The sequence below is a fragment of the Coenobita brevimanus genome, chromosome 100 (assembly GCF_032717465.1).
Source record: "Coenobita brevimanus isolate Jiangsu-jjx chromosome 100, ASM3271746v2, whole genome shotgun sequence".
NCBI lineage: Eukaryota > Metazoa > Arthropoda > Malacostraca > Decapoda > Coenobitidae > Coenobita > Coenobita brevimanus.
Window position 1 is genome coordinate 31,270,585 of NC_137053.1, and position 13,492 is coordinate 31,284,076.

Here is a 13,492-nt window from a genome sequence, read left to right on the forward strand (position 1 = left end):
TAGTAACTTTTTCACTTCCATGCCCCCTTCCCTGTTTCTTATCGCTGCTTTCAAGAAACCAGCAGCCTTTCTTCCTTGTTGTACCCTTTCAAGCACTTCACCCTCCAAACTTCCATCCGTACTCATCACACACCCCAAGTACTTAAACGTACTCTCATTTTCCATTTCCTCACCATCCAACCTCACTGTACATTCACTGACTTCACCTCTCTCAAAGACCATCATTTTACTCTTCCCTACATTCACCTTTAGATTCCGTTTCTTACACACTCTCCCAAACTCATCCACCAAATCGTCTTCAATTAACAACACAGTATCATCTGCAAACAACAGTACAGGGAGTTTCGAAACACTACCGTCTCTCACTACTGCCACTCCAACATTCACTGCCCTACCTTGTATCTCTTGTATTACCCCATCCATGTATAGATTGAGCAACCATGGAGACATGACACATCGCTGTTTCAACCCAACCTTCAAAGAGAAAAATTCACTCAGTTCATCATCCACACGCACTGCAGCCTTGGCACCATCATACATACTCTTCACTGCATTCAACAACTTCCCATCAACTCCATATATTCTGAATACTTTCCACAATCCTTGTCTATCCACCCTGTCATATGCTTTCTCTAAATCCATGAAGGCCGCATACAACTTCTTTCCCTTCTCTAGAAACTTTTCCACTAAAGATCTAAGAATGAATATCTGATCTACACAACCTCTTCCCTTTCTAAAGCCTCCCTGTTTTTCTCCAGCTAATTCCTCTGTTATTTCCTTAACTCTTTCAATACGTATCTTACCATACACTTTTCCTATTATACTAAGAAATCAAATGCCCCTATGATTACCACACATTTCTTTTTCCTCTTTTGCTTTGTACAGGGGAATAATTATACCTGACTTCCAATCATATATATATATATATATATATATATATATGTATGTATATATATATATATATATATATATATATATATATATATATATATATATATATATATATATATATATATATATATATATATATATATATATATATATATATATATATATATATATATATATGTATGTATATCATCGTCTTCATCATCCATTACAAGTCCACGGCTGAACAAAGGCTCCAACAACCTTTTCCACGAATTCCCTGACTGAGCCAATCTCTGCCACGTTGTGCCTGCAAACTTCTCTGTCTCATCTCTCCACCTACTGTCTGGCTTTTTATTTATTTATTTTTTTTTAATACGCTTACAATCTCTTTGAGTCATGTCAGTCAGCCCCTTGCTCCACCATTATCTCCTCATTGTTGTTACATGGCCTGCCCACCTCCATTTCTGTTCTTTTATAACTTTTATAATGTCTTTGACTTAGTCTGCTCTCTCACCCAAGTTGATCTCTTCCTGTCTCCTAAAGATATTCCCAACACTGACCGTTCCATTGCGCTTTGAGAACAGATTAGTTGATTTCCCATCGATTTTGTCAGTTTCCAGGTCTCACAACCTTACGTCACGGCCGGAATTATACATTCGTTATATACTATTCGTTTCATACCTACTGGCAAGCTACTTTTCATGATGTCTCTGTGTTTACCAAATGATTTCAATCCCAGTTGTAATGTATGTTTTTATTTCGCTATCATGGTATTTCGTTAGTTTTAGAATTTACCTCAAGTAATTGTACTCCTCAACTTCTTCCAGAATTTCTTCGCTTATTCTAATGACGCTCTTTGGTGTTTGTGGATTAAACATTGGTTTTACCTCTGTTCACCTTTAGCCCTACTTTGAGTCTTTCTCTGTTTAGGTCATTCACATTTCTTGCAATATCTCTGCTGTTTCTGAGAATAGGACAATGTCATCTACAAATTTTAAATCGTTTAGGTTTTCTCTATCCATGTCTGCTTCTTTGTTCTGCCAGTCTAGCTTTCTCAAAATGCTTTCTAGACAAGCTGCAATAACTTTGGTGAGACTGTATCTCCCTGACGCACGCCCTTCTCAATCTTAATTTTTTCCGAGTCTTTATGTAATTGAACTGTAGCAGTTCCCTCTTAATATGTTCTTTCCAGCAGTTTTACAACGTTCTCGTTCGCTTCTTGTTCTCGCAATGAATTAATAATTGCTATGTGCTCCTCTGAGTTGGAAGTCTTTTCGTAATCAACAAAACCTAAGCACAGTGGTTCATTATACTCTGTGATTTTCTCAATTAGCTGATTCATTGTGTGTAGGCGATTAGTTGTCGAATACCTGCTTTGGAATCCTGCCTCACTAGGTTGGTTTTCTTCTAAATTTGTTGCTATTCTTTTCGTATGGACTTTAGTGAAGAGTTTGTAAATAACTAATGGTCGATAGTAAGATCTTTTGAGTCGCCTTTCATGTAAACAAAATTACTATTGCATTACACCGTGTTTTGAGAATTTTCTTTTTCTTTATCCACTGACTAAATAGTACGTGGGCGAGCCTGTTGTCTACTTGTACTCCTGTAACCGACAGAAAATTTGCTACTATTCCATCTTCTTCTAGGACCTTTCCTCTTTTCATACTTTTAAGAGAAATGCTTACTTCCTTTGGTGTTACTTTGTAAAATTCTTCAACTCTCTTCACCAAACAATCTCTGCATTTAATGAATTCACCATTTTTGTCATTCAGTGATATGATTTGTTGCTTTCCTGGTGTCATTTTAATTCGAACCCGTTTCTGACTTTTTCCCTTTTTGATGGTTTCTTTTATCTAATTAATGTTTTTCTTTCTTTTTCAGTCTCTCTGTCTCTTGTTGATAAGGTTATTTAATTCTGCTATTACTATTTCATCTTTCTCTGTTTTTACTTTCATCATCTTTCTTCTTTTCATAAGCTCGAGGGTCATTTTTTTAATACGTGTTGGCTTTGTACTATTTTTCCCTGCTACCTCCGCTGATTTTCGTAGCACTTTCGTTCGTCTATCATTTAAATCATCAGTGTCATACTCATCATAACTTAGAGCCTGAAATCTGTTTATTTCTAACTGAAAGGCAGTTTTGTTTTCGCTTACTTTTATTGGGCATAACTTTTTTATTTTTAATCAGCTTCTTACTTTCACTTCTGAAACTGAATCTGGCTGTGCAACCCACCATTCTATGGTCGCTTCCTATATTTACTTAACTGATAACTGAGACATTTGTGATCGTGTTATTCGTATCTGCTATTATGAAGTCGATTTTATTCCTTGTTTCTCCATTTGGGCTTCTCCAGGTCCATTTTCTCCCTGTTCTTTTGTGAAAGAATGTGTTCATTATTCTCATGTTAAACATTTCAGCAAAATTTACCATCATTTCTCTTTCATTCCTTTCTCCCACTCCAAGTTTTCCCATACATGCGTCTCCATTTTTTGCTTTCCCAACTTTTTCATTGAAGTCTCCCATGAGTATAGTATGTGGTCTTTTCTTCTTCCATAATCTGGGAGATGTCGTCACTGAATGTTTCCATTTCTTCACCTGAGCATTTAGAAGTCGGTGCATGTACTTGTGATACTTTTAGGGTGTGCATTTTGTATAGTCTGACTAGAGGGGCACTCACTGGAGCTCATCTCTCAGACAAGGGCAACGTAATTTCCAAACCACTCTTCATAATCGGTTAAGTTTTCTCATCTTTGATCAGGAATTCGCAAAAAGTGTTTTCTGGATCCAGAATCTGTAATACGATCCGGATTAGTCCCAAAAGTTAATCGATTGTTCCCTGGGATATGGGCTATCTACGCACCAAATTTGGCCCAAATCTCTCTTCTAGTTTTTGAGTAATCCTACTAACAAACAAACAAACAAATAAACAAACAGGGGCGAAAACATACTCTCCTTGTCGGAGATAATTACAGATCATGCAACTCTGTCGGATATACTGCCGAATTTAACAGTGTTCTATGCAAGATTTCCGCTAATTAGAAGTCTTATACCACTAACTCCTTCATTTTACCTTCATCTGTAGTACAATATTCGTAAGTGATTGCTGTCTTTGGGGTGAATTAATTTTTCTTCTTTTCTGTGGATCTCACTCAGACCAACAATATCCCACCTAATGTTCTCTAATTCAGTAATTGAGGTATCAGGTTTGTAATCTTCTGTGAGGAATCTTAAATTGTACGTGTAGATCTTCATGGATTTCAGTTTGTTTAATGTCTCGGTCTATGATTTGCCGAGACAGTACCTATTCACAGTTGGTGGCACACTGTCCTTAAGCACAGGAGGCAGAACGTTTGGACCTTTAGTAGATGATGGTCCAGCAGGAACGTCCGTGAAGTCATTAACAGTAGAATTCTTGTTTGACTGGGGGAATTGTGGTAAATAATCTCACCTCCTTTGCCACATAGTTTCTGGTGAGATGTAATTTTTGTGCCACGGTATTCAGTGTATTCGGTGAAGCCAATTGTACCTAACGTCCGAATATCGTTCATGACAGATGAACAGAGGCTTTCCCAGAGATGCACTCTCATCGAAAATTGGAGGGGCAACAATATAATTGGGAAAGTTAAGGATTATACAGTAAGGAACTTGTAGCCTACTAATGAGGTAAATTGTGTAGCCTATTAATGAAATAAATTGAAATAGGGTCGAGAAGTATGACTTTAGATGGTATAGTCACTTAGAGATAATGCATATGATAAGTGTGGTGATAAGCGTCTGTAAGAGTGGGTTTTAGGGTAGAAGAATGAGTGAAAGACCAAAAAGATGAAGTCTGATATGATGAACGAATGCTTTCGAAAGCGTGATAATGAACTAAAGGAAGCAAAACAACTGATGAAAGTTCGTGTGATGTATGGGTATGCACTTGGCAAATGTACACACATGTATGGGTATGCACATGATGTCCTTTTAACTTGGCAGTCGACGAGATAGTTTGTTTCTCACAAGAGGCATGAAACATTTCATTGTGTGGATCATTTACTTGTAACTGGAGTCGAGAATTTTATGAACGAAGATTGATAAGAATTTTGTCACACGCGATAGTGGGATCCATACCATCAAACAGATCCAAATCATCACTCTCTCTCAGGCTAACAGTTCCACACAATCACTTTCTCTGTGCAGAGACCCATATCATCACTCTGCTACTCATGACAACAGATCCAGATTGAGTCAGTGTTCTCTACGGTGGGTGAGGGTGGAGACATGGACGTGGCGACGACCCCCAACACTGAGAGTGAACCTCTGCTGCTGCTGTACTCCTCCGTCAGGCGGCGCAGACAGGCTCGGCAGGAACTGGACCTCATGATCTCACACGAGTACGATGATGACCACGAGACCAAGGTGAGCAACGCCCTTTCATTAAAAGCGAGTTCGTTTAAGAGTAAGCAACCCCTTAATATCTGACGGTCATCTGTGGCACAATTGTACTTGTTGGACGTAATTAGTCTGCATTTCACATCACAAAATATAGTCAGCAACGATACAGAGAGGCCAGACAATTTCTGTCATGACACGCTTCATATATTATCGTAAACAATCACAACAAAACAGTACCAGCTCCATTCCACGGCAGGAGTCTGTTCAAAACCTTTGGGCTCACACGAAACGCATGTAATAACACAATTACCGGTAAGAAGATTTCCATAAAAATATAATAGCCCTAAAGCCATCTTCTGTAACGCTTCCGATCGCTGGGAGTTGCTAGGCAACAGATTCTAACACAACCGCCCCCTACTGGGAACTTGTCCGCAATTTTGTGGTCTCAGTAATATTTATAAGGCCGTTAGATCCCTAATATTCTAGATGTTTCTGGAGGCTTCTGAATCACTAGCTACATATATAGTTCCCATTAAATCCTATACATTGTTTATATTTCATCTATAGTGAATCAGTGTTTATTTAAAACAAATTCTTCATAATATGCCCTGCTGGGTACTAACTGATTAACCGTTCAATACGATATCTTTATAAGCGACGTCAAAGGCATAGCTATTGTGATCGACTCCTTTTCTGTGTATGCAGTTAGGCAGTTTTGTTCGATAATATCTCATGAATGCATGATCCATTTTGGATTTTTTTGAAAGTGGCGCTTACTTTGTATGTATCCGGGAACGACTGGTTCAATTTCGGTGCAGCTCCATGAAAGGCCAAGGTCACTGGTCTGGGGCAAAGATTAGGATGCGGCGTTTTCTCGTGGAAGCCTGATCGGATTTAGATCATACTTGACATATACACTGTGTGTGTATCGGGGAGGGTGGGGAAATTATTCGATTTCGGTGAAGATTGATCAAAGGTCAAGGCCACGGGTCAGGATCAAAGTTTGGGTAGGACATCGCTGTGCTCTGAGCACTTTTGATGTAGTTTTGGTCTTGATACCGCCAGACGCTTTTGTATTGCTTACGGGGAACCACTTGTAATGAAGGGGCTACAAACAATGACTACTGTATTAACTCCTCCAGTATGTTAATATCTGTATGTTTTAGTCTTGCTATTGACAGATGATTATATTCTGCTTAGAGCACGCCTCTAGTATTGAAGGGGTTAAAAAGGAGTGAATAACAAAATCTGATATAGTCTCAATTGACAGGTTAAACGATCTAAAACAATACGATCTAAATCTGTGTTGTATGCAAAACTGAAGCTTTGTGTTACGTTAAAAATGAGCAGAAAGCAAACAGAAGAATAAAGTAAGCGCGTCATGTAGCTGCTGAACAAAGGATGATATTGGTTAAGTGGCAAAAGCAATGTACTGAGTATATTTAGGGATGAAAACTGTATATTCCGTGGAAGATGGAAGTAGACTGTAGCTTCAATCGAACAGGGCAGTACACCCAAGGTGGATGGCAGGCTGGTTACAGGAAGAGCTGGAGCTTCCATTTCACCTGCCCTCAGGACGTTCCTAACCATCTCCCTTTGCTGAACATTTTCATTGTTTTCATTAATACATACTGTAGAGTAGGTCAGCATACTCTCATAAGTCTTTACCCCCAACTGTCTACACCACACTTCATACACAATAGACATCACATCTGTTTCCATCCCCTCATAGCACTGGCTGCTGCAGTATTATCAGCATTTGGTGGTACCTCTGACTGCCACCACCGGCAGAGTAGGTCTGGCAGTGGTCGTAATCAAGCGACTATCCTGACAATGGTTGTTGCAAACACAGTTCATGCTCGTCAATGAAGTGTGGGTTCGGCATTATATTTTACTGATGTCCGTGGACTTACAACCAGTCTGAATTCTGTTGACTTTTTCCTCCAGTCTATATCCCCGTTAGCCCTATTCCTCACAGAAACTCAAATTTCTCACTCCACTGACTTATTCCCATTTAGATTTCCTGGTTACTATCTCCAAACAAACCTCCATAACAAAGGTGGCACTTGTTATATCATGTCTCAATATGCAACTGACACCATGTTGAACTTCACTTCAGTTAACCCCTTGGCTGCTGCAAGCATCTAAGGAGGACTGGTCTACAGACTGTCTCAAACCTCTCAGAAGGCTCTTAACGAATGTTAACGGAAAATAGCCGCACCAGGGCATGACTTAGCTCAGAGCTCTCAGCAGCCTAGGGTTAATATTGATTACACATTATACAAAGTAGATTACCTAACTATAACCATATATCTCTGTACAGTTTCTTCACAACCCCACTTATTTGACTCCATATCCACACAGCTAACCAAATTTAACCTCACCCTTGCCACTGAAATTACTGTTTTGAATGATTTTAACGTCCATACTGTAGAATGGTTACTACATCCTGCCAGAACTGACAATACTGGTCTACAATGCAAGCTGTTTGCAGAATCATTTAATCTCACACTGTTGGTAAGAACGCCAACCAGAATATCAGATAACCCTGACCACAGCACCTATCTCTTGGACCTGTTCTTGACAAACAACCAAGATCAGTACAGGATAGAGGTACTCTCACCACCTGGATCCTCCGACCACAATCTCGTCAATCCTCATTCGTCAGTTGGTCCAAGCCTCCCCATTCTGAACCTGTCGAGGTTACCAGATGGCACTCTTATAAGGCAGACTGAGATGGATTTAGAAATCATCTTGCTGATATTCTACAGTAGTCTTTCTTCTCCAATGACAATTCTACCCAGTCCCACATTAATGACTTAATACAAGCTGGTATGGAATTGCTCATACGCAATCAACAGTTCACTAAAAGATCAGACTCCCCAAAATGATTTGACAGCAATTATGCCAGAGCAACGACCCAATAGTCCTTAGCATATAATTTTTGCTCAAAAAAAAAAAAAAAAAAAAAAAAAAAACAGTCGAATCCCTCAGTTACTTCAAAATTGCTAGAAACCATGCAAAAGCAGAAATATATCTCACTGAATCAATCTTCACAAGCAGGCATCCAAACCATTAAATAGTCCTAATGGCAATAAAATATTCAGGTCAACTCAGTTCTTTCAATAATAACTTTAACAAGTAATCAACCATTCCCCCATTAAAATCTCCAGATAAATGACCTAAGTAGAAAAGAGAACATCCTTGCCAGTACGTTTGCCAGAAATTCTACCTTAGAAGAAGTCAGTCAGAACATTCTGTACTACAGTAGAACTTGACTCTCCCAAAATTGTCCCACTTATGATACAAACTAGATATGTAAAATCCATCCTAGACAATTTATCAAACAACAAAGCTCAAGGGCCAGACTGAAATCCACTAATCCTTTTGAAAAAGTGTCCCCCAGAACTTGCTCCTGCTTTAGCTCAATGATTCTTGGAAAAAAGCCAATATCCACTCAATTCCAAAGAAAGGAAGTTCCTCTGACCCATCTGATTACAGACAACTACCCATCACATCTTGTCTTGGTAAGTACTCGAGACTGTAATGAATAAGCACTTTGTTAAACATCTTGAATCCTACAACGTAATTAGTGACAAACAGAATGATTTTCGCCACGAAAGACGTACTGTTGATATACTCAACCTCTTGACTCATACAGTCCATCAGTAAACTGACCAACATGGTTAAACCCATGCAGCAACCCTTGATATTTCTAAAATCATTGACAGAGTGCAGCATCGTTCTCTTCTATCCAAACTCCCTTGTTGTGGTCTACCATCTTTTGTTCCACTGATTTCCTCATATCTCAGAGGCAGAAAGATAAAAGTAGATGATGTATATTCCACTTTCCAGTCGATTAATGCCGGCGTGCCACAAGAATCAGACCTGGCTCCAACCCCATTCCTAATTCACGTTAATGACCTTTTGTCTATCACCCATAATCCCATTTACTCACATGCAGGTGGCTCAACACTTCACAGTTCCGTCACACTTAAACGCCCATTCACAAAGTTTAATATCTCTCTCTCCCAACTCAGCACAGCAATCTCAATTAATCAAGACTTATCTAAGATCACTGAATGGGGACAAAATAACATTATCTCATTTAATGCTAGGAAAACCAAATATATACAACCTACTAATAGACAGATATTGCCTGATTCCTATATTACTTTCAGTGCTACTATTATCCCTGTCTCTGAAAGTATTAAAATTCTCGGTGTTTCACTTAATAATACCCTCAGTTCGGCTTCTCATGTTATGTTAGATCAGTTGCTAAACCCGCTTCAGATAAACTTGGATTATTGTATAGGGATCGGTTCTTCTTCATTGGTGAGCAGTTAGCTATAATTTACAAGGACAAGTGTGGTCTCGGCTCGAATATTGCTCACCCTTGTGGAGTGGGTGTGGAGATGAAGCACTAAAACAACTAGACAAAATTCAGGACAAAACTGTAAAACTTTATTATTAATAACCATGCAATTACATATGAGTTACCTCCCCTATAAGTAGAAAGGAATGTTGCGTCTTGCATTATTTTACAGATAGTTTTATGGAAAATGCTCAGTCGAAGTTGCATTCATCGTGCCACTTCTCCATGCCGTCCCCCGTGCCACACGGGCATCTGGTAGCACTCATGAAGTAGTGATCATGACTGGACTGTCACATTGCCATATTGCAGAACTTCTGCTTATCAGAATTCTTTTATTCACCCAAATGCATCTCTTTGGAACTCGCTTCCTAAGAATAGCTTCCCCCTCAACTTCAGTCTACAGCAGTTCAAGTCCAACTATTTCAGAATTTTTATGAATTTTAGACACCTGTAATCTGGTGTATGGATTACTTTTTATTTAATTTGTTTTTCCTTCCCCTCTTCGTCTGCTGTAAAACAATGTACACACACACACACACACACACACACACACACACACACACACACACACACACACACACACACACACACACACACACACACACACACACACACACACACACACTAATCGGTGCTTAACACTCTAGCTGCAGTGAATTCTCCGCAACTGAATAAAATCGTTTGGTGTTTGCTGAAATAAAGTATGAAATTCATTATATTTTGGCAAAATGATTGAGTTTAACTTTTCTAGTGCAGTGGGTTTCTGTGGCAAATAAATGCGTCTGAAGTTAGCCAGCATAACATAGCAATTGGCCACGTTCCAGCAAAGGGGTTGTTGTTGTTATTGCGCCAGGCTTATCCGCATGTAAACCAGGTGAACTGCAGGCTGAGACTGCCCTTCTTCTGCAGTCCATAATCCTCCTTTCTGGGGACATGGAGGGAGTTGAGAGACGTTTGTGTAACTGGGCAGCTCCACTCCCGGCTATATCAAAGCCACTACCTGCAGGCATCCCTCGGCAGAAGCTCTCATAGGTATACTGAACAGAGTCAACATACTTGTGAAGATTCTGATTTATGTCAAAGAATGAAGAAGGGCTGGCAGTATTCAGTTTTTCCCCTGGATCACAGAGGAGGAGAAAGAGGCGGGCTGCTGAACTGACGAGGGAGCGGCGTAACGTGGCCGAGCAGCTGGAGGAGGAGACCAACGCTATCTGGGAGGGGGAGGTGGGCACATCGGACCTTCCCCAGCACGCTCAAAACTCACTGGGAGGTAAGGTCAGTTGGCGACACACACTGTCATGCATGGCCAGGTGTCCGGCATCTCACTTAAGAGTCACAGTAGATCAAGCCTCTAACAAAGCATAAACGTATTATAACCTGAATACTTCGAAAGCAAGCCTGTTCATATCATTATCATCATCATCATCATCATCATCATCATCATCATCATCATCACCATCACCATGATGCCTTCCTTCCTCTTGTAAATTCCCTTACGGAGGATGACCTCACTAGAACCGCCTCCAAGCTAATGTCTCTCTCTCTCTCTCTCTCTCTCTCTCTCTCTCTGCATATAACAATATTCCGTCCTTGGAGAGACACCATTCATACGGTAAGCATATGGATATTCCCTACCAGCCGGTACGTAGCTTTGTTTAGTGAATCATGTGTTGTTTTTAGTATTTAAAAATTTACTCTCACACTCCAATAATTCCAATGAATTATGTCTGAGAACAAAGACATTTACTTAAACAATGTCAGTTCGCCCCACCAGTGCTTAAACGACAGTATTCCCTCATGTATAACATATGCACTATCTCTGCCACTGCTGGTGTCTTTGGAAATATTTGCATCATTATCCATGGCAACACTGAATGTCACTTATGAGAGCTTTGCTGCTTCAATCATGTCCACAAGGACTTTTATCAAGACCTAACCAAGTCATCAATACTTCTCAGCCTCCACTGCCAACAGACAGCCTCCTCCGCCTCACTCATGTGTCCGCCGTTGCAGGTCGCGGGCGAGGAAGGAGAGGACGACGGCGGAGGGCCAAAAATGGCTGCAAGAAGAAACCCCTGCGGGTGGACTTCAAGGAGATTGGCTGGGACAAATGGATTATAGCACCCCCCTCTTACGAGGTAACCGAATAGAGGAGGCAAAAGTATCAAGTTATCAATGATCACTACGATAGCACTGAGGAAACTGTGACATTGCTATAAACAGAACTTCCTCAGTTACCTCCATCTATGTGGGTAGTTTTTTAAGAATGATTCTTCTGCTATAGGTTACTATGTTATCCATTAAATATCATCTTAATCAAGTATTAGTTCTGAATATAGCGAAGGCATGTATAAGAGAAATATTATCTTAGGGAAGTAGCGATCTCATCCATCAACACATTTGTTGATAACAACCTCATTCTTCCCACAATACAGTACTGAACGAGACTGTACCGGTGACTTCCTTTCTCTTATTCACGCTCTGAAAGAAATCAAAGGTCCTTGCTCTAGATCTCCACACCACTCATAAGCCTGGGGAACTGGGTAATGATGATGATGATAATGATGATGTCGCTAGGTACTTTTTTTTCTGAATGAAGACGCTTCCATGTTTGAATACATATGCCAGTTATGTCATCGAACAATCACTGATAAAATATGTATTGTTTTAGTAAAGATATTTTCAGGCCAGTTAAATTTAGTGAGCAGTTTTGAAAACGAAAATTTTCTCTCGGATTTGGACTAAAATATTTTAAAACCACACAACATTTCCCAGTGCAAAATAATTATTATCTGTCATTTATTCTATATCCTAAACATCTGAGATAAGAGTAACCAGTCGCTCACTCATAAGAGATATTGTGTGACTGTTGAACCCCAAACATGCCATGGATGTACACTCTCATGGGACAGTCCATTTCGTTACAACGGTGGTTCTCAAACTGTGGCTCGCGACCTAAAGATGGGTCGCTAGAGGAATTTCGGTGGGTTTCAGAGACACAGAACAGACCTAATGTTTTCACAGTATTTTATATACTTATTTAAATTATAATTATCATTGGCACACTATTCACAAACTTATGGTAACTACGATAGGCTGTACACTGGTTACTCACTGTGAATCCGTGCAGAGAGTTATTACAGTTGTCACATGTAAGGCGGCCCATGTAATTTAAACCTTTCGAGAATAACGCCCTCGGAGCTTTTCTCCCCCTCCCTACACTTCCCACCATCTGGTTACTTCACATCGGGACTGGCAGACTTTCTGTAATGCATAACAAATTCAAAGAGAAATCTTATACTCGTATTTCTCAAAGAAATCATAATTTTGCTTGATGCCTGATAGCATTTGATGTCTAATTACCAGTATTTACTGTACAGTATACTTCGGAGAGTATTATTGATTTTAGAATAACTAATATTTTGGTATCGATCTGCCTACAGTATTGCAAGGATGGAAGAACTATGACTTGACAATAACGATTAATAAACAGCTGTGTGTGTGTGTATGTGTGTGTGTGTGTGGGAGAGAGAGAGAGAGAGAGAGAGAGAGAGAGAGAGAGAGAGAGAGAGAGAGAGAGATTCAGGAAAAAGTGAGGGGTGGCGAGCCTACACTGTATGAACACTGGTTGTTGGGTCATGGATCAAGCAGCTTGAGAACCGCTGGGTAGCAACGCATCGTAGTAAGTGACTTCATGAACTAAAAGAAAATATTTGCCTCGTCACTCAATGTTGAGTAACCTGAAAGGTGACTGTGCATGAAGTGAATCGATAACCAACGTCCCTAACTACAAAACTTAATACTGTATGTATATATATATATATATATATATATATATATATATATATATATATATATATATATATATAT

At 39.7% G+C, this 13,492-nt stretch overlaps 1 protein-coding gene across 1 annotated transcript in view; it reads left to right on the plus strand.

Annotated features, from left to right (window-relative positions):
* LOC145414618 (bone morphogenetic protein 10-like) overlaps window positions 1–13,492 on the plus strand; it is a 304,172-nt gene that overhangs the window by 245,918 nt on the left and 44,762 nt on the right. Inside the window, exons 6-8 of the mRNA XM_080284144.1 lie at window positions 5,089–5,271; window positions 10,751–10,892; window positions 11,636–11,760. Of these exons, the coding sequence (XP_080140270.1) occupies window positions 5,089–5,271; window positions 10,751–10,892; window positions 11,636–11,760 (450 nt within the window). The remainder of the gene's footprint in view (window positions 1–5,088; window positions 5,272–10,750; window positions 10,893–11,635; window positions 11,761–13,492) is intronic.